Source organism: Rhea americana, unplaced genomic scaffold, assembly GCF_003343005.1.
Source record: "Rhea americana isolate MKP2758 unplaced genomic scaffold, rheAme1 scaffold_297, whole genome shotgun sequence".
NCBI classification, from domain to species: domain Eukaryota; kingdom Metazoa; phylum Chordata; class Aves; order Rheiformes; family Rheidae; genus Rhea; species Rhea americana.
The window spans coordinates 615339-637524 of NW_028186420.1; the positions used below are offsets into that span (position 1 = coordinate 615339).

General features: G+C 37.9%; 1 protein-coding gene and 1 long non-coding RNA gene across 5 annotated transcripts in view; both read left to right on the top strand.

Annotated features, from left to right (window-relative positions):
* USP22 (ubiquitin specific peptidase 22) overlaps positions 1 to 22186 on the top strand; it is a 71659-nt gene that overhangs the window by 20110 nt on the left and 29363 nt on the right. For 2 of the 4 annotated variants that reach the window (XM_085309380.1, XM_085309381.1), the window contains one exon: positions 1612 to 1767. The exons of the other annotated variants lie outside the window; for them this stretch is intronic. In XM_085309380.1, coding sequence (XP_085165506.1) covers positions 1612 to 1767 — 156 coding nt within the window. The remainder of the gene's footprint in view (positions 1 to 1611; positions 1768 to 22186) is intronic. 4 annotated transcript variants of the gene reach the window in all.
* Positions 19364 to 21394, top strand: LOC146593375 (uncharacterized). Its single transcript, XR_014896407.1, has 2 exons — positions 19364 to 20020; positions 21147 to 21394. It is a non-coding gene; the product is annotated as an uncharacterized LOC146593375 (long non-coding RNA).

Here is a 22186-nt window from a genome sequence, read left to right on the forward strand (position 1 = left end):
GTGCTTTGTTTCTCATACCAATTGTAGGAACACTATTCCTGTTCTTAAAGGACTTTAAATTTTTCAGCCTGTTTAAAAAGGACATTACTGTTTGCATGAAGTCTCATACAATGCTGCATGGGTTGGGGAAGTGCTCATGAAACACAGGGGATAAGGGCAATGACTGATCTCTTTACTTCTGCAGGCGTGCTTTTAATAATTTCTCCTACGGAGCCCTAGAGCTGTCTATATGCTGAGATAGAAAAAAATCAAAGCGCCCAGGAGACATAATGCAGTTTTGGGCTACAGTTAAAAGCAAAAGACTAGCTTTCTTTCACAAAAATACATTGGGGGTTTAGCTGAAGGAAAAAAAGACCTGCCGTTGTCTTTGAGCCTTTTCTCTCCATCTAACCTGCTGCTAAATATATACCTGCTTTAGAGTCTTTCCCTTCACTTTCTTTACACTGACTCATCTGTTTGGGGTTTCAGAACAGTGAAGAGCCTATATGCAGACTGAAATGCAGCAGTTATCTGAACATTCCCATGTCTCTCTAATACTCAATTCTTTTGACATCAAGCTTTAATTCTATAACAGATATTAGTGAATCTAGTTTACCTTCTGAAGTAGGTAAATGGTTTGGAGAGTGCGCACGATAAACTGTTTTATTGGTTCTGAAAGTGAAGATTATGTTGGTAACCATCTATAAGCATTGCACATTTGTTGATCGGTTCTACTTATGTACAGAATCTGTTAAAGCCTAACCAGCTACCTTTTACCTATAAAACATTCTCTAGAAAGCTATTTTAAGAGAAAAACAGGTACTTGTTTTCTTCTTCCTCCTCCATCCTACCTCTGGAGAAACACTAATAACGATTGGGAGACAGGATATTTTTAACTGCTGTGTGATGACCTTTTGAAATGGTTATTGGCCTGATACTTGAGTGTTTGTCCAAGTGAAGTATATAGTATTATAACTAAAGTAGRTGGGAAAATGGTGTGAAACCCAGATGTGGCATGGCTTAGAGAAGGTTCTATGTAACTTGTCTGTAGAGGGCTTAAGATTTTTGCTCTAATCATAGAATACATTCAAATTGGCATTATTCATATCTAGGACATAACTCAGTGGTAAAATATACTGTGTTGTAATTGCCTGTTACATATATAACTGTTTACATAACATTCATTTGGGTGAGCGTTTGTTTCTCTATGGCAAAACCCCCTTTGAATGTAAAGGTTTTTTTTTTTCAATTCCAGATTTGTAGCAACCCCATGCTTCTCAAACAGCAGACTGTGAGCACTACTTTCTCTGAGCTGTTTGAACTTTCATACAGCTGCAGTATCCTCTGTCTTTCATTAGCACATAAATTAAGTCTGAAGAATGAAGTTATGAAGTGAATACATTATAATGAAGGATTGAACTGGTAGTTTAATAAAGGAAATACTTTGAAAAACTCCTACTGTTTGAGTTAGCAAAACAAAGTGATACTTCCATTTATGTGACAGTTTGAAACCCGTTGAAGATGGAACAACTTGTCCATATCCTCAAGGAGGGGTGGGGAGGGAATCCATAAATCTTGCTTGGTTCTCCTTTGAAATGATATGTTCCCATCTGATAGCTATTTTCTACCTAGCAAGAAGATACACAGATAACTTTTTGCTTGAATCGCTATTCTGCCATTCAGCAAATTGCTCTTCAAATGAAAACTCACATCGRGCTGCAGACTACAGAAATCATACTGGTTCCTGCCTTTTGGGATCTAAGCAAAGGACTATTCCCAGTGTTGCAAGTAAGTGTCTTCAGAATGATTTTTTGGGAACATACTGTTAACCATGAGGAACCATTGAGAACCATCTACATCATACAAGCCATGAGATGCAAATCCTTACGCAGTTCAGATTTTAACAATGTGTGCGCCATACTCTGAGGAGTTGGCGATCTTGAAATGCTGATGAAGTTTCTGGATTTGAAGACATTCAAGAAGAGTTCGCAGTCAACTCAGACTATAAATAGGTGCTCTTTGGTGATGTCAGCTCAAGGTATTCTCAGATTTTGCTGTCCCTCAGGTGCTGTAGCATGCTACCTTTTTGGTTGTGCTGGWACAGTTGTTTGTAGGTRAACCAGATCAGGCAACTAATCTTGATTTAAAAAGAAACAAAACGGAAGTAATGGCATACCATGGGGGACACTGAGGATGAGGGCAGAATAGGAGTTTAAGTCACTATATATAGTCTTCAGCAGCAAGACTGTTGAATCATGGCCTACACTAGTTTTCATATAAGTGCTCATCTTGGTTTTGAATTGAAGCTGATTTTTCAGGCATACTGTGAACACCAAAACTTCTATATAAAAAGTGTGGTAAGATTCAGACTAAAAAATTATTAGGTTGTTTTCTAATGGCATAAAAAGAAGATCTAAATTTTCAGTCTCTTGTTGCATAGGGAGAGGCAGCACTCAGGGTAATTACTAAGTTYGAATTTGCAAGCAAGTTTTTTATTGTGGTATTGAATTAGAAGCAAAAGAGATGTAGTATCTTTTGGGCACTGTTTTCCAAAGCTCGTCTTGCTCTGTTATCATTAATACCCCCGGAAGATCCGCTCTCCTGAGTACATGAAGTATTAGCTAGAGATCAGCTGGTCTCTGATTAGCATATGAAGTGACTTTGTGGCTGAAGATTGGTACATTAACAATAGGAAGAATTAGACTCCCAAGGCAGATGGATAATTAGCGGGAACCACCTGGGATTCCCATTTGCAATGCTGCAAAAAGGCAGAGGGGATAGTGGCCTTTATAGAAGAACGAGCAAATCCTTTTCAGAAAGAATGATGAGGTGTGAGGGAGGTGGCAAAAAAACAATAGCTACATTGGAGTAGCAGGTGGTTTTTGCAGCTGTGCAACACTAAGCAGTGTGATATGAGAAAGAGCAGCAYGAGTGGAATAAATATTGCAACAGAGCTCTGGTGTAAAGGTGGCAAGGGGAGATGAACAGTGGCCTGGAAATTATTTCTAGTTGTCTAGACAAGCTACCAGAAGCATTTCTTCATCCTTCAGAGCTCCATGAGCTGTTCATGGACAACTGTTTATGGCCCAAAGTAAAAGTAACTYGAAGGTGTTAAAGGCAACGTTAAGACTTGCAAGTCTTTTGTTAATGTACCATTTTTATGGTGTACTTATTTTTTCAGGTGAATGTTACTTAAAGGTAGCTCAAATAGAAAAGCAGAACAAAAAGCATGACCTGATACAGCACYAAATTTTTAGCCCTAACTTAAATTTAAAATAATGACCTGAAAGCAGTAGTGGGTCTATATTTGAAATTGTGAGCACACCAAGTGCACTTTGAATTGAAGTCTCTTCTCCAGTTTTTAAATTTCTTGGACTACTGTGCAACAAAGGAATGAAAAACTTCTTGCAAGACTACTCAGATAAATGTTTGTTTTCTGACTGCATTTTTTTTTAATGAGGACTGTAACCTATTTGGAAAACCACTTTGTAAAATCTTGGGTTATTAAATAAGAAACAAATACCATTGTGCTGTCAGGGAGATCCTTCTTGGTCCCCTTTGCTTTGWCATGAGCTCTACCTATTGGATTTGATAGCATATTTTTGATACCTGAGAGTTTAAGTAAATAAATCCTTTGCCCTCAAAGCTTGCAGGATATTTTAAGAGAAGTTTGTGGGGATGAATCTTTTCAAGAATTCTAAACCATATGCTGATGTCTGCTTGCAGATGGTTGCAGAGATTTTGCTTGTAGAAAGTCGTGCTAGACTTTCAAAGTTTACCTGTTTAGCAATATAAAATAGAAAKCTGTCTCTCCAAAAATATTGGGGGGAGGGGAGCTATATTTGGTATTTCAGTAGCCTTTTGTGTATTAATTTTCATTTGAGTGCATGTCACCTAGGTTGCCAACGCTAATTCCCAGGAACTGCTGTGACAGTACGTGATATGGCTTATCTTCACAGCAATCATAGATTGCTTTATCTATGATTTAATTCCTTCTGAGTACCTTAGGATGGCCGCATTGTTATTGGAGTCCCTGGTGTGTTTAGCTGCTTGGGATGTCAGCTTATTTGGTTTTAGCTAGATTATCTTTCTGGACAGGTAGAACACTTTTGACAGCTAGTTCTGTCCTTGGTTTGGGCTGTTCTTCAGTCATGTCTTGTGTTTACACTGCAATGGCGAWGAGCCTTTGTCCACTTTGAGGTTTTGATAAAAGAATTGCACACAGAGGTAAACTTCTTCTCTTTGTGATCTCAATATTTGCAAATCAGATACAGACTTTCTGCACAGTCACTTGACTTTCATTTTTTTCAAAAATGTGGACATTTCTGGGTGAGTCGTACATCTACTGTTTAAAACTGGAACATAATATCACAGCTCATTGGGAAATACAATTCAGTTCTGACCTGGTAACAGAAAATACTTCGTTCAGCTGATCCAGTGTACTACAATTAATTCTTCAAAAGTATTAAAAACTGCTCTTCACATATTTGTGTAGCATGCATGTAAATACTGATGCTACTCTGTCCTGCATAACCTATTTGTTTTGCACAATACATGGAAATATATTTTGGTGAACTCAGAATGGACATGTAATAAATGTTTTGTTCTCACAAGGATTTAGCCCTGCTTTCAAGTGAGAATACTTCAGCAAGTTGAAGTGTAAACCAGCTGATACAACATTGTTTCTCCAGAGACTATCAGGCAATAGCAGTGGGGTGGCTTGGAAAAAGAAATTCTGCATTCTAGAGGTCTGGCCCTTGTTGGGTTCTCTGCCCTTCCCCAACTCCATTGATCTTTTGCAGAACTGTATGGCTTGCAGGAGAAACTCAGTCTATTGGAATTTTGTAGATCAGGAGTATTCTTAGCAGCTCTTATAAATGCTTTATTTTTGGAATATCTGCATACAGAATAAATCCTGTGTCTTTGTTTTGTTTCCAGTAAAATAAAACTATGTCAAAAAGTATTTTGAGGAGTAGTTATCTTGAAGCTTGAGCTTGGTGATATAGATTGGTATTGAAAACAACTTATTCAGTTACATGCTATAAATGTGTGCTAGAGGAAATACACCTTTATATGTATTTCATGTTGTCTCAGGAGTAGTGGATTTTCGTACAGGTTATAAAGAATTCTAAAACATTTGTAAATGTTTTGGATTTTTTTCTGGAAAACATGGGCATTTTGCTTGTTTTATTGGTAGGAATATCAAGCACAGAGAGACAGCAAGGTATATGTATGTGTTTAGCAGCAGTAATATAAAATATCACAGATGATGAAATGCGGGCGTAAGCACCAAACTTTGTAAAGCCAGAAAGCTTAAACTCCTGGGATATTATTACTATAACCTTTGAAGACTACACAAACTTAAAACTATTTCTWTGTGAAATAGGCAGATTGCAGCTGAGGTCGAATTTTCTGTTATCCCATCTTGGAAAATTGCCATATGTATTACTTGCACAGAAAGCATTTTAATTCTGTAACTGTAGGTGGCTCTTGGGGATTTGAGACAAAGGAAGCTGCACTGTGTGTGTTCACAATGTGGAATTCTTTATAAGGCAGGRTTCTTGATCCAGGACTCGGATCATGTTCCAAATATCTGACTCGAACCTGATTTTCTTCCTCCGGATTTTTGAAAGGAATCCATAGTTGTTACTGATCCGCACACATCACTTTTTGTTCACTGATTGTGTCACAATTAGACTTCATAAAATTGTTTTCTGCACTTCCTCAGATTTAACTTCATTGCTTGGATGGGTACCAAGGCACACCCCTTCCCACCCCGCCTCGGTACTGAGGCAACTCTCAAGTGTAAAATGTTTGACTAATTTATTTGTTCTCTCTCTAAGGGTAAAGTAGATATGCTATTTCTGCGCTGTGCTTTCTTCAGTTGTTATATAACTTCAGTATGCAGTCAAAACACTAGATATTTAACATTAAAAATGCAGTAAGTACATACCTGCTTGGACAGTTTTCTGTGGGAACATGAGGTTTCTTAACAGGAGAAATCCAACAGTAGAAYGTGGCCAGAATTTTAGATTCTTGCCCTCTAAATAGGATACTTTTATTTAAACTTTTTTTTTTTTTGCTTAGTATTAAAGAAAGAAGACATGATAAAATACTGATTTCTGCATCTCTGTTTTATTTCTTTGAAAGCAAACCTAGAGTTCAGCAACATGTTTCCCATTTTCTTGAATGCACTATGCCAGGCTGTAAATTCTAGCTTTTTTTGGTCAATATTGTGCAGTGATCCTCTGAAAAATAAAGCCTTTTTTGAAATGGAGAATTTTTTGAATAGTGAAGCAGTCAGAGCAAAGGTAGTTTCATAATCCYTAAATAAGGAGCCAGGTAAGGAAGTTCAGAATTAGCCCGTGTAGCTACAAGGATTACAGTCTTAATGTATGCTTGTCTCTTCTTGTCGGGGCCAAGCAGAGAAATACCCTTATCCTGAGAAGGTGGTTTCCTTACAATTTATTTTAAAGGTTTTCTTTGATTTACCATTGTATTTTAATATGCTTTGTGACATTACTGAGAGCATAAAGACAACAAGGCCAATACTCTCCATCTGAGTTTTGTTCTCTTGTGGATCACTTYTAGATTTTATTTACTATGACCTTCCGTTCTGCTCTTTCGTAACTGCTTCTAGATTTGGGCTTTGTGTGGACAGAAGGTAGATACAGTATATACCAAGACTAGGAATGTGCAGAAACAGCATGTGGTATGGTTTGTGTGTCGTGGATTGTTGGACTAGCTCTGTGCCAATTCATCAACAATAATTTGTGCATATTAATATATTTGGATGTATTTAATTTTATTGGCAGTTAGCCTACTCCTTAAGTTATTAATTTGTGAAATCTGTTTTGAGGAAGAGTAAAAACTTGTAGGCAGCATATGGTGTGATATTGGGGGGAAAAGGACGGCTGCGGGTGTGAATTTTATTTTGTCAGTTTAGTGGGAGTACCTCTTGTTCTTTAAAGATACCATCTGCACAGGATTCGCACTCTTAAGTCTTATGCTTCTGTGCAGATCATGCAAGATCTCTCTGAGCTTTTAAGTTTGACTGCTTTGGGGGAGGGCAGRGAGAATATTTTATGCTACCTTTTGAAGTATTTGGTTTTGTGTGAAGGCTTATTTCTTTGCCAGCCAGTTGCCATATAAAAATATCTTGAAGTCTTTAAAACAAGTAGCCCTTACAAATTTGGTTGTCATAAACGCTTTGTATTAATTGTTTARTAGTGTTTGACCGTCACAGTTCCAGTTCTTTGCCTACTACTGTTCTTTTTAGATGTTGAGTGTCCTCCCTGACCTTCCTGTGATTATCAGATTAATCATTCTTTTTATGCTGTTGTTTRTAGGACTTCAGTGTCTTGAACTTTGCACTGCATAGTGTGTGAGACAAGGCTGTTCCTATTTTAGTTATTTGGTTGCTTTAGGGGCTTCTCCATAGCTTTATTCAGCTTCTTCAAAGTTACTCAACTCTGTACATACTACAGTTTTAAGGGGCTGATTTCACTGTTGAAGTAAAGCATTTAATGCAAGGTATATACCTACATGCAACCTTCCCTGTGTTCTTWTCTCTGTGCAGAAATACATGCATTTTTTTGCTTCTCCAGCTCTTTGTGCCATGTGCACTTGGAGTGCAGTGTTTTATCTTTGTCCTCAAGCTGATTCATCTTTAAGTGTTATGAGGATCAGATAATCAAAYGTAATCCCATATATTAAAGCATTATGTGATTTATTTTCAGTACCACGTATGCAGGATGTTTTCTTCTATTGCGTGTTCTGAAAATTTGAGAGATCCAGATTATATACACATTCTCCAGTACGCTTCATTGCCAAGAGATCCTGAAAGAGGGTGGATCAGGTTGAAGCATAACTGACAAAATTTGTTCTAGGGATCTTGATATGCCAAGATAGGAGTTCAGAGGAGTTTGGTACAGTTTCTACTGTGGAACTTAATGTCTCTTTTCAGTCTTACTCATTTTAGCTGAGAGAACCAAACAGAGGTGATTACTGTGGATGATTGCATGCTATTTCACTTTTTTCTGAGAGCGTAATACGTCAGCTTCTTCCTGTGACACCTAGTTTAGCATTAACTAAACTAGTTGCTTTGTTATGCTAACTAGTTTAGCATAACATTTACCATATCCACTCCTGTTCTGAATCTTGCCACTTCAGTGCTCTTTACGGAGCYTAGAGTACAGAACCGCTGTAACATTTCACACAAGTGTATCTCCTTTTACTCTCTGTGCTTACTTTGCCTATTCTGATGTGGATGTTTGTTTTGGACAGGAGCCTCTGGATATGCAAAGTTTTATGAGATATCACATCTATTATGTTGAGGTATTTGTACCTGCAAAATATAGCTTTGTTTCTGGCAATACAGACTCTTCTCTCAAACATACAATGTAAAGTTCTCCCATGGGATGTTGGGATCTGGTGTGTTCTTACATATGGTAGGCTGCAGTGGATGTTAAAAAGCTTATCTTTRTTAGAGTTCTAAAAACTTCAGTTCTACCTATTTTTGGAAGCCATTCCAACCTATTGAGTCCATCAAGTGTTGACGTTTTATATAGAAATAATGCTGATAATGCAGTAGATTCCTTCCATACATATCGTTTTAATACRTCTATAGTGAAATGTTCAAAACTTCTCATCAAGTCTGCATAGCTGAAATCTGGTTTATTATGCAAACCTTTGTTTCTAACTGTCAGCATAAATTGAAGCACCTGTAATTAGGCATGCTCAAAGTGTCAAGCACTTWGAAGAATTACCCCACAGTTTTCCCCAGATTCACAGGATCTGATCATAAAGATTCTTTAGAATCTCTGTGAGGGGGGGAGAATACCATAGAATTGGATTTTTATTGTGTATGTAGAGAAAAATAAGTGGATGTGATGCAAGTGGTAAATAAAAATGTGGAAGACAGTAAATCACAGATACAAAGCTGATACTTTTTGTACTTGTTTTTTAAAAAAAAAAAGAAAAAAGAAAAAAAAAATTGCGCAAAATCTTTATTGGTTGACTTCCCATTAGGTAACTTGCCAAAAGGTTCAAAAATAATTTTGTTTGAGATGTAAATTCTTCTTCTTCTTCCTTTCCCTTATTTTTAAACCTAAGCTTGGCTAAGGGAGACAATAAATTCATATTCATTCATAAATGAGTTGCATTCATTACATACTACATTCATAAATATAAATATAAGGCAGCGATTGCTTTAACAGGGAAACATTAATGCAGGTTCATATTCTGTCCAGCAGCAATAGTTCCTGGAATACTTTCCATCGTATCTAGATCAGAGCCCAGCTCATGTAGACCTGTCACATTCCTTGCCTCATCCTGAAATTTTGTGTGGTGGTCCCAAAATTGCTGTTATGTTCTGCTGCTCTAAGACAGCAAAGAAAGAAATGTTTTTACTTGTATTCTGATCCGTTCATTTTTTTTTTTTCCTTATGATTGTAGTCAAGTATGCACAGGACAGATTTGRCCCATATAGTGCTTCTGTCCAGCTGTTACTTTATCCTCCCTCTTGGAAATTATGGGGAAATAAAACAGCTCATGCCATACCAACTCAGGTGCACAGAAATATCTAATATAGAAATAATAGGTTTCTRTCTAATATAGAAATAAAATGTTGTCTGCTCCCTCGTTTTTGGAAACCTCTGTTGTAAAACTGTCACTGTTTGAGGCATTAAATTTTCTTCTAATAGTAGTAGTAGGCAAGCAYGGCTGCTTGGGCTTCGTGCATTATGTGCATCTTCGATAGTAATGCTGTTGCAGTTCTTAAACTATGCATCTATGTACTAAGATGATACTGGCACACTTAAGAATACAAGTGGATCTGGGGATGTTGTAGAATCTTGTCACTGGAGTGTTTTAAGAATAATTCAGAGAAATATCTGTCGAGAATGATTTAGGTAGTGTTAATTCTGCCTTGAGGTAGAGGAGTAGATCTGGTAGCATCTCAAGATCTTTTTGCAACTGTACTTCCTGTGATTCTAGTGCAAGACTCAATGTACTGTTCAGCTGCTTGGTCAAAAACATTTCTATTTATTTTGCTTTGGAAGCATGTTCCTTAATTTAAATTCACAGAACAAATATTTTCAATCTGTGGCCTTGCTTGAAGCAGCTCCTTTATTTACAGGGGCTGTATGAAAAATTAAGAGGTTTGTTTGTTTATGTTGCCAGATATTTTAGTAATGCTGACTCATTTTACCAGGCGGAGGACGTGCACACGCGAACAAGTTACCCTCAAATAAGAAGGATGGGAGCTTAWAGCACATCACATGCTGCTAGCTTGTCTGTGTGCTTGGTTTTAACCCAAGCATGCAGTTAGTGTGAAGTATGTGACAGGCTGTAAACTCACAGTCTAGCTTACTAAGCCTGCACCCTTACAAGAGTTCACTTCCTTTGTAGTAACCGCTTGAAACCTAGAGTTACAGAAATAAAAATAAGAATAAAAATAATTGGTCTATACTATTCTAAAGAATCAGGGCATGTAGTGCCTGTGTACTCCTGGAGTCTCAGAAGTATGTACAGGTAGATGAAACCATCATCAGTGTGCAAGGCAAAGAACAGAATCACGTGTGACTGGTGGAATAGTTCGTGTCTTCGTGTTATCAGTTTATGTACTAGTTTGAAGATGCACCTATATGATAGCATAGTATAGAGGCTATCTTCTGTGCCTGGCATACTCTGTGTGCACTCAGGAATCGTTGTCTCGTTTTGAGTTTTTCTGCTTTTTCCTCTTTTCTGCAATGATAATCTAAAAAACTATGCTTTTCTTGTTCTCTTGGTAACTTGTTTAATCCTTTTGTTCCAAGGATGTGACCTGTCCTTAAGTTTTTTCCAAYGATATATGAGATTAGCTTATGTGAGAAGGCCAAACTTGTTCTGAGAAAGGACTCTGTAGTAAAGCTTTCTCTGGTAGTCGTTGTTTAGAGATGTGCATTTTTTTGCTATATCTGGTAAAGCTAAGGGTAATCTTTCTTGAATCTCATCTCCATTTGTTGCTCTTTGTTGCCTTATTATTAGAAAATTTGTTAAATAAGCTACAGCCATGGGTCTGCTGTGCTGAGCCCTTCGTCCAGTTTTGTTAAAATGCCATGTGTTGCCTTTAGTTAAAGGCACAACATGATGCAAGGATGCTGCAGAACTCCTCCAGGATCGATTTATAGCACTACCGATAACTGCAAACCTCAATTTTTCTTGGCCTGTTTTAGCAGGTAAGATGCAGAGGAACTGAACTGAAGTACTCAGCCCCRATACTGACTAGTCTTTTCATATCCTATGATCCTTTTTTAGGTKTATTACTGAAGCGAATGAATGATGCGTTGATCCAAAAACGCAGAAGCTCGTATGCAGATTGTCTATGTAATCTGAAAATGACAGTGAGGATGTATAGCAACCCTGATCCTAAGAGCCATGGTTACATAGTCTTTGCTGTCCTTTCCTGAGCAGCAGCAGAGCAGCTAATCCTGGTTTCCAGAGCTGTGTGGTAGGAACAGGAATATAGGCATTAGGGATGTGGCTGTTTAACAATCTGGTCTGTGGCCTTATTGCCTAGGCTGAAAGTTTCTTACAGCTAAGCTGACAGAAGGACTGGCTGCCCCTGAAACAAGACGGGCATCTCCTCTGCCCTTCCCTCATTCTGGCACTGATCTTTTGTCTTGACCTCTGGTGAGCTGTTTCAACCTCCTGAAGGAGTCGAAGTCATCACTGTGTGCATGTACACACGCGCATGTGCGTGTACACACGTGCATGTATGTGCGCGGGCACGATGAATCTACATTTTCTGCCAGCCTGGCAAGGTGAAAAATTTTWCTATGGAGTCATGGAGATACCAGTTAAGTGCAAAGAGAAAACTCCTTTTTGCATCGGTCAGTTGTTAGATTAGCTTAGCTGTAACATGAAAATGTCCTTGTGTTCCCCCTCCCTGTCAAGCTGTTCCCTGTGTTTTGTATCACACTGTAGTATTAATCTGAATGTGTGAACAGTCATGGAGTTGAAGCAGAGGGGGCATTGCACACCTCTTCTAAGCCAGGGTCAAGTACTTTAGACCATTCCTGCTGTGTGATAGAGCTGTTTTTTTGTAACAGCTCCAACAATTGGGAGTCCAGAGTTCTCTTGCTGCAATATTTTCTAAGTATGGGACAATTATTTTTAATATTTAATTAAACTTCACTTCTTTCAGCTAAAGAGCCAAATCTTTCTTATTACAACTTTGGTAGGCCACAAGAGATAATTATAGTCCTCTTTGCAGTAGCCTTTAACGTATTTGAAAATTGTCAGCCTCTCTGTTCTTCCTTCAGCACTATCTCTTTTTAATTAACCGAACCAGTGGGTTTTGCAGTTGTTTCTCAGGGCTCATATATTAGTTTCATGTGAATTTTTACTCATGTTCTTGACAACTCTCCAGTTTGTATAGATCTCTCCTAAAATGGGTGTTCAATTCCAGACATCATCCAACTGAGGCTTTGCTGTCATGAGACACAGCAGTATAATTATGTCACAGGTTTTGTCATACCCCTGTTAAGTCTTAAAAGGCCATTTGTCTTTTTTCAACAGCACTGTGTTGTTGAGTCATTTCGATTGAGCTGCCATAGCTGTTACTCCTTATTTTGTGATTGTGCCCTTGATTTTTCTTGTGTCCTACTTTGCAATTGTCTTTATTGAACTTAGTTGGTTTCAGAAATTTTCTCCAATTCACCAAGTTGCTTTCAAATTAGTGTTCTATCCTCCAATTAYGTTTGCACTCTCTTGATGTAGTTTTCCCCCTCTTGCAAGTGCATTTTATGTGATGTCACTCAAGCTGTGGGATAAAAATCCTGGATGCAATCAGTCTCCCATTAATTGAGAGAGGTAGAGACAGCCTAAATGCTGGAAAAACATTGCTAGTATCTGGATCCACACTAGCTCAATGCAAAGTCAGCTTAGGCTCAGCTAGGCAGCCTGAATGTGTGCAGTGTCAGCTTGGGTCTGTAAACAGTACGAACACGTTGGCGTGGCGCTGTGCCCAAGCTAATGAGCCTTCCAAGAARTACTGGGGAATGCAGTGCAGAGACACTAAAGCTGGTTCCTTAAAGAGAATAACCACATTTACTTGGTCTGAACTATTTAATCTTTCCTGTACAGAAAGAGTACAGATGTTTTTGCTCTGTGGTGTGGTAAGTCCTGTGAACTAGATCATCCTCTTAGACATGYTGGAGAACAGAATGTATTGCTGCACATAGGACATGCACAACAAACATCTCTTTGAATCTGTCCTAGCATTTTAATGTGGGTTGTTTATGACTACATATTGCTAACTATTCATGTTTCTTTAGATAGTTTAAATAAAAACAAGAGTAARAGCAAAATAACATTTAATGTTGTGTTAGGACTGGCATTTGAAAAGAATGAATTGGGAAAGTCTGCTGTGAATGCTAAGGTCACTACAAAACTCCCCAATTGCACATAAATATGCCAGAAGTTACTATGCCAAAAGACGTAAGGTTGTCATATGAACCTGAATGAAACGCTTKAGCATGCATTAAAGTCATTATTAGGTTTAATGTGAGATTTTTTTGTGTGGACAGCAAAACTGGAAAAGGTGAACTGACATGTCACTCACGTTTTTGATATTCTGAAAAGTGGGGAAATGACTCCTAGTTTTCTAAAAGGAAAAAGATCTCAGCTGGGAATGAGTGCCTTAAGAAAAATAGCATCTGCCCAGCTATTAAGGTCCCAGCTTGCTTTCAGTGCATAGGAGATATTTCCTGTCTTTTACATGTTGTTGATTGCTCAGCTATAGCAAGTTGCATTTGGCTAATTTCTTTAAATTTACTGACTGACCCATCTTTGCCTCTGGGTGAAGTTGTGTTAATAGGGTAAACTGATTAGTAATGAGGATTAACTCCACTAATGTACAGCAGTGACATGCCAAAACTGAGAACTTCCTGGCTTCTTCTGGTTCATCCATGTAGATAATCTTCGTTTCCTGGTGTCTAATGATACGTATGTATGAGAAGAAATACTATATTCTGTTGCTTCAGCGGTGAGTGGTTTGCTGTACATGCACATATACTTTTTTGCCTCAGTGTATTGTCTTTCCTASCTGACCTCCAGGATTTTTTTATTGGAAATAGTCAGGGACAGTTTCCTTTTGTGTACGCAAGCAAACTTTTTTTCTATTGAGCAATCTGTTATTTCAGCAGTAGTAGAAAAAAAATGCAGCGATCTGGAATCCCTTTCCAGAACTTGGAAGGTTGAAGATGGATTTTTTTTTGTTGTTGTTAAAATGCATACGTTTCCTGCGCAGAATGGTCTAGGTGACCCTGCTTGATCAGAGGGGTTGGACTAGATGATCTTCAGAGGTCTCTTCCAACCTCAACCATTCTGTGATTTTTTTTCCCCAAGATACATTTTCTTCCCCGAATGTCCTTTCTGATGTGATTACATTTGTCTGTTTAGGAGTGGCTAAAATTGTAGTTTATGGTACAATCTGTAATGTAACAGGTCTAAAATAGTCCTCTAATTTATATTCTCTTTATTAACAGTAGCTGTTCTTCATGRTCTTCTACTGATTAGTTCTCCTTCTGCTGTCTTACACATTTTAAATCAATTTTCTTATGTGCTTTGGCTCTTTTGTTGAGATTTACTGGGGGGTGAGGTGGAGTGAGGGACACTCCAAAGTTAGGTAAACAGGTGTAAGAAAAACAACAAAAAAAAGTTTGTGTTTGCTGCTACTGTGGACCTCATCAAATATGGTTAAAAGCTTGCTTTCTATTCTAATCCAGTGCACTGTAAAATGGACTTACTCAGCTTGTGGTTCACCTGGATGGTATGTGCACAAATCAGTTATTTACAACAAAATGCATGGGAATGCATATGTGTGTATAGTAGTGCTTTTGGATGAAAACTGCTGGCTTTTAATTTGACTTCTGTCACTACTTAGTAAAAATGTTTGTTTATAATTATGAATTTGGATTTTTCTTCCTGTTTTAAAAATGATATTTATCTAAATGCAAAGTACACTTATCATGCTTCCAGCCTTCCAAACTGCAGGATTCAGCATGGCCTATAGATATTTATATATACATACATATACGTGTGTGTGTGTATATATATATATATATATATATATACGTACACATACATACAACATGTATTTGTATAGTATATATTTCTCTAAGATATAGATGGAACATTTGTGATTCAAATTTCCACTTTTTCCTAAATTGAGAAGTGCTGCTCTAGAACACTAATCTGACTTGTGATTTAAAAGGCTTATGTTAAAAGTCAAATTGCAGCAGAAGCATTAGTGACGTTCTTGAGGTTGTGCCTCTTGATGATCGAATATCATCAAGAGGCGAGTTGGTAAGGTAGGTGGTAATAGTAGTATAGCTTAGAAAAGATGGTTCGTTTCAGAACGGATTTACAGTCATTAAAAAGTGGAACAGTAAGTAACCTGGCAGCCTTGGATAACTGAAGAAAAGGAGCCAAGTCAGAAAAATAAACACAGTGAAACTTGAGCATATTTTCACCTGGTTTAGCAGTAACCGAAAAGGGAAAGATTATTGCCCTGAGTGCTCATTCTCATTTCTTTGATCTGTCATGTAATCTCTCATTAAGTGGTTCCATCAAAATTAGTAATCTGAATCAATTCAGTAAATTAATTCAGAGAGTGTTTACCCAAGCAGTTTTGCAAGCTTATCTGATGGGGGAGGGAGGAGGGTTGTTCGATTTTTTTTTTTTTTTTTTTTTTTTTTTTTTTTTTTAAACCAAAGAGGATGGTAATAAGGAGTGCAGGAACAAGGAATAGTTTGTAACTCCTTATGCTGATCAGCTGCAGAACAGACTGGCAGGATGTATTTGACAAGGAGGAGCCACTGGTGACTTGGGAAGGCAGTTTTGGTGGGAGGTAGAGGTGTTTAGCCTGCTGAATGAGAGAGGGTCAAGGCAAGGAGGAGACTGTGATGGCAAGAGACCTGGAGCTGTAGCTTCAGYGTCCTTAAGTTACACAATTAGCTGACCTGATCTTGCAGTTCACTGCTGTTCACAGTGTTTCTGCAGCATTTCTGGCTGGGTAGTAGTGCACCTTCTCTTTTGAAAAGCAATTGGAGTTTGTGATTTCTGTGTTCAAATTCCACTCAGAAGAAAACTGTCCTCTGCTGTGTTAGCTTTTTGCCTGTTTTCATGGGACGAGCTGAGGAGCACTGGATGTGGTACATTATCATCAGCAGAATTGGTCCTATTGATTAATTTTGTGAATCTGTGACTACTTCTGTAAAATAGCTTGGAAAATTCATATGCTTTTTTTTATATGTGTATGTGCGTATGGATGTATGTATCTTTTGGAGTGATTGGATTTGGGAGTTCTGTATTTTGGACTTAAACTCTTAAGTTAACTTAAACTCCRTATTTATGTTCTTCTAAACAGTAATAAGGTTTTTCATATACGCCTTCACTTGCCAACCAGATATGAGTTCTGCAGCCTACAAGCAGCCACTGCTTCCAAAATTTTTACTGCAATTTTTCAAGCAGGTAAACTAATTGTGGCAGAATGAATTAATTTTCTATGAACCTAATTGCAGCCTGAGCAGGTAGCTGAAACTCTACAAGCACGTTAATSTAGAGCAGCAAAATAAATTTTGATTAACACTGTAAACCATGAAACTTGGAGATAATGGCTCTAATATGCTGATGACGAACAGAAATGAAGAAATGTTTTTYCTTCAGTCAGGGAGGTATCAAGGAGAATAGTTGCTGATCCTTCAAGAACAAAAAGCTCTGGGATCCTAAGAACAAATATTTGTTAAATTTTGTCTTCCTGTCTCATATATGCAGTTTTCTTTAGTGAAAGAAAGGGAGTTGAGTAAGTCTTAGATGAGYTTTAACCAACAATAAGAGAGAAATGATCTGTTATACCCAAGACTTTATTAATAAATTAGAAACTAACAGTGCTAGTTAAAAGATCCTCTAATGTGTAGGCGGTTTCTCAGTGTTTATATCAAGCTCTTTCCAAAATAAAATAAAATAAAATAAAAATAGTATTTGAGTAACTAAGAACAGGCTTAGAAATACAAATGGAGAAGGATAGAGGACCATCCTGACTTGAATGTTCTAGGATCCACTTATATTTTGAATGATGAAGATTGATTGCCTAATATTTTTCTTTTCTAATAGTAAATTAATAATGTAAATGTATTTAAAATCCTTCTTTGAATMTTTGTAAATTCTTTTCTTCCGTATGTTATGACTGCGAGTTCAGTGAAATTCAACTACGTATGAAATACTGTTGTGTTAGTCGTAGAACTGTTGATGTGCTGCTTTTCTTTGTTTCATTAGCTGTTAAAGTGTATGTGAAAGGGGAGGGGAAAAAACTGAACATTTCATATGCTTCTCTTCTGTATATGCTTCTCTTACAGGCACCATGGGACTAAAGCCCATGGGACTTAACTCAAAAACCTCCTGGTTGCTGCAGGCTCTCTCCTAGCAAAGCATTACGGTGTAGGCCACTGACTGGTGTTTTGGTTCAGCTRTATACAAGATCACAAAGATATTTTCTATCTTTCTCTGTTGTTCATCAAAGCCTTTTGAGGTCTGTGTTACTTTTAAAGCGCAGTTCTCACCTGGTTCTTTTTTTCTAGAAGTTACTTGACTTAGTTAGAAGTAATGACAATAAGAAGTAGTATCTGTGCAAGCTAGAATAGGGCCAAAATATTTCTATGGCATGCATTTCCCTGGCAAAGAAATCTTCTAAATGCTCAAAAAGTATTTAAAAAAAATCAAAATTGAAGTTTATTGCTTACCAGTTTGTAGTTTTACTAGAGCTAATTAGTTTTGTAGTATTGAAAAGGAAAGTTTCTCTTGATGATAACTTTTTGAAATACAAAGAAGGTATAATACAAAATTACTGTGGCTTATCATTGAAGGAATGAATTCCTGTCTTTACCTTGTCTTATRAGTATTGAAAAAAGTATAAGATATGGTTGACAGAACTCAGATGAATTTCAAAGTAACTTRCAGGAATTTTCATGTCAAAAACTTCCTATTATAGTATAAACCTAGAATCTAGTAAAACCATTTCTTTACGTTCTTTAAGAATAAATAAAAGAATTTCACTCTTTACATACTGTGAAGCAAAGTTATATCATTAAATTCAAAGAGTGTTATAACTTTTACCTTTATGGAAATTCAGCTTGTGTTCAAACCCTTTAGTTTTTCCTTTACAGCAGATTGCTTATTGAAGTAAATAAAGACATTCAAATGTTAACTTAGTATTCAAGCACACAATTTTTGATTTTTTTTCTTTGACAAAAGTTTGTGTAGGTCCTTCTGAATCTATCATCAAACTAAATTAATTCCTTAGTGTGTCATCCGTAAGTCTGCTTGTAAAATATTCTGTAAAAAACTCTGAAAAATCCTTTTCTAAGTTAACATTACTCAGTATTCCTCCTTCTATGTGTACTGTTCCAGTGTGTTCAGAGTTCTTTCTGACTTTACCTGTCTGAAACACTCAGTTGATACTTCACATGCAAAGAGGGAAAAATAATTATCCAATTAAGATGCTGAACTGGAATTCAGGAAAACAACTTGATGTTGTCTGCCTTGCCACAGCTCTTCTGTGTGTTATTGGGCCAGCACTGGCCGTTTTGCAGGGCCTTGGTATTCCGTTTTACACATCACGGGAACGCACTCATAGCGTCTGCCTGGAAAATACRGTGCGGTGGGGGGGAAACCTAGAAAACATTCAGCTGTTCCTCTGGGGCTTGAAAGGTCTCTACAGTCACATGCACTTTTCATGCAGCCCCTCAGAAAGGATGCTCCAACTTAAGCAGTGTAGAATCAAATTCACTAAAACTGAACAGTTATTTTTTGATATCTCATGTAGCCATTAGTGTCACAATGTCATACTTTTTCCAGTGTAGGCTTGTAATTTCAAGTACTTGCACACTGCTGCTTTTCTGAAGTAAATGAATATGGTTCTTTTCTCCCTCCCCCCCHCCCCCCAAGAGAGCATCTTTCGAGAATAATTGTTATCCGTAACCATATTAGCAGAGATTCTGCTGTTTCTGGCATGCTGAAACATAGTAAGTGGGGCAGTTGTGTGTTGGTCGGGCTGGGGCTGACATTTGTAACAAATGCATCCCACTAATGCGTGGTCTGTACCTGAAAYTTGAGAGCTGAAAGAGAAATTGTTTTTAGTTTAGTTTCTGAAAAGTAGGATAGTCTTCCCTTGAAATACACTTTCAGGAAGGTGYACTATAACAATGAGAATTTTTATTGTGTGAACAAACAATGAAAAAATAAACGTGTTCTAGAAATCTTCATTGCCGTGCTGCACTGTTTATTWCCAAGGGCTATGTTAAACTTGCTCTCTCGATATTTCACCAAGCACTTCCTCAGCTTGCCTAACTTCCTGATGCTGCCTGAATGAGCTTCATGGAAACACTGACACCAGATGGAGAACCAGGAGGAGGAGGCAAAAAAAATTGCTTTAAAATGCTGCCAAACAATGGTTATCATATAAAGGATCTCAAGATGGTTGAGCTTTAGTGCATCTAACTGGTTTCTCATTGTCTTGCAGAACTCAGTTGTATTGGATAATGACTGTGTTTCTGCTTTCAGTTTATTCAAATGACTCACGGGTTTCTGCATGGTAATATTTGTTCAGACTGGTCTGCGTGCAGTTCTTCGGATCCCAACCCCAAGCCTCATTTCAGCTCGCAGAGACAAGCTTGCCTACCCTCCAGGCAGGCAAATTAGATGCCTGATTGGATTTACTAACTTTTCTATTCATGTGTGGTCCTCTCATTTCCCTCCCCCATCTCTTGCTAAATTCTTCTTAATATTTGTACAATCACRGTTCAGAGTAGTGGAATTTCCTTATCTTGTTTGGTTTTTCTCATCTCGCCTGTGTGGGTGGACTTGCAGAACCAGTGTTCTAGAGCTCCCTGCAGCATGACGACTGTAGCTGCCCAGCATCGCAGCTCTGTTACTCTGCATTTAAAAACAAAAGCAAAACGATTAACAGCAGCGGACTGAAGAACTGAAGTTGACAAAGGTAAGCTATCTGCTTAGAACCTGATTTTGAGAACAAAAGGAAAGGGAATTTCGTAGATTCAGTTACCTATGCTCAAGGCATTGCAGAAGTAGATTTGCTGCTTTGCCTGGACCCCGCCTGTCCAACATGTGACAGGATGAGAATGGTGGTCCTACACCATGCATGGTGATTAAAGAGTATTCTCTCTTTTCTGATTATATCATATGTGATGATTTTGGCTTAATAGTGATATTAATTTATTTCCATTTTTTCTTTARTAAAGTTAAGAAGGAAAGCAGTGCTTTTATGCAAAATACACTTACCACAAAAGTGTGTACCTGCTTAGAGAATGTATTAGATATCTCACTGGTTGCTCTTGTTCATTTCAGAAACAGTTTGCTACAAACTTAAATAGAAATAAAGCCATGATATTTTAAAATACAGCAGAAATCTGCATGGTAGCACAGCCTTATTACTAACGGCCGGATCCTGTTGGCAGTCCTTATAAAATTTCCTTGCTCCTTCATGCTAATACTGTCCAGTGATTAGATGACAAAGGAGCCAATTGTTCCTGCTAGCAGAAGTGGACGGCTGCATTTGAAGTTTTTGCACTTTATTTTTCTGATCTTAATTTGCAACCCACATGTTGCCATGATCACTATTGCAGTTAGATATTGCCAGGTTCTGTTGATGGAGAAGGGGGTAGATGTAGCAGGCACAACTTCTTTACACTCTTAATGTTTTTTTGGCTTGAATGCTGTATAGGCTTTAATTTTAGCCTCTCCTCTCTCCAGCAAAACTTGGTTTTGTTTCAGGAGTTATGTACAAAGGAATGCTTTGAGCTGAGTTCTGTCAGCTCTTCAGTTTATGTACATCAGGTTTTTTTCCATGGTCAAGATGCTGTAATTGRTAGTTACTCAGTAGCTTAGGTATTCTTCAATGCGTTGTACCTGTTACATTTCGGATGACAGTCTAAAAGAGGGCATAGCAGCTGCAGTTGTTACTCCCTTGAGAATAAAATTGATGTGTGCTTCTCTGCCTTTCTTCTTCCCCAGCCAAGTAAGTTCTCATCTTTTGCTACATATACCATTTTCTTATTTTTATTAGGGTTCGGAGTATTCACATTTCGACCTCGTCTGTTTTGCAGGTTACTTTACCTCAGTTCAGTCAAGTGAAGTCATACAGTATGAAGCACTCCATTTAAACCTATGGAAAACTGACACCAAAAGATCATGCATGTGAAGTGTTAACCAAGAGGGCCCTCTGAGTTTGACTCCTGTAACTAGTCTTCTGGTGACAACTTTGAGGAGGATTGATTCTTGTGGTCACAGGGAAACAAGGTCCAGCCACAGGCATGTAATAACTGATGCTTAATAAATGATTCTAAAAAACTGGCTTTACGTGTTTGCTTTACTTGTRATTGCTTAATGAGATACCAAAAAGAAAGCTGTTAGGATGAGTCTCTAGRGGTAATACCTTTTTWTCCACTAGTTTCTGCAGTGCACAGACTGGTGTTGAATCCCACCACTAACTAAAGGRATCAAGATTTCCTGGGAGAAATGGAGAAAAACTTTTCTGCATCTCAGAATACTCTGGTGCATCACAGGCATGCCCAGGGAGTCTCATAAGCTTCTGTTTGCACAGAGTATGATTTAAATGGAAATTGCTGGAAAGAGGTTTGCAGTAAGGTCTGACCCAACATTATTTCTCTGCTTGCAGGGCATGAACAGCTTTCTGTTGTGACATTGGATACAGAGACATGTAGACGGGGTAGGGGTGGGGGGGTTGAAATAGGATTGTGTATGAAACTGAAGCGTTACACTGTATTTCAGGCTGCTACGACAAATTAACTGTTTAACACTTCACTGATGTTGTGCATACATTTGTTGCCTGCATGAAAAGAGAGCAAATGATTGCAATGAGCTTCCTTCCTAGTAGAAGTTACTGTAATGTAAATGAGAAGCTTTCTTCTGCGCTTTGGAGTAAACGGAAGCAACAGGAAGCCATTGGAAGGAAGACAGTTTTACGTTAGATATGGGAATGATAATTTAAGAGGACTCTGTGTCTGTCACCTAATGCTCACTATGCAGTTGAAGGTGATAAAGCRCCGTTCTCTCCCGTAGCCTAGCAACTGCACCACACCTCCTCCTACCCAAAGATGCTAAAGAGCCTTTTGAGCACTATCTG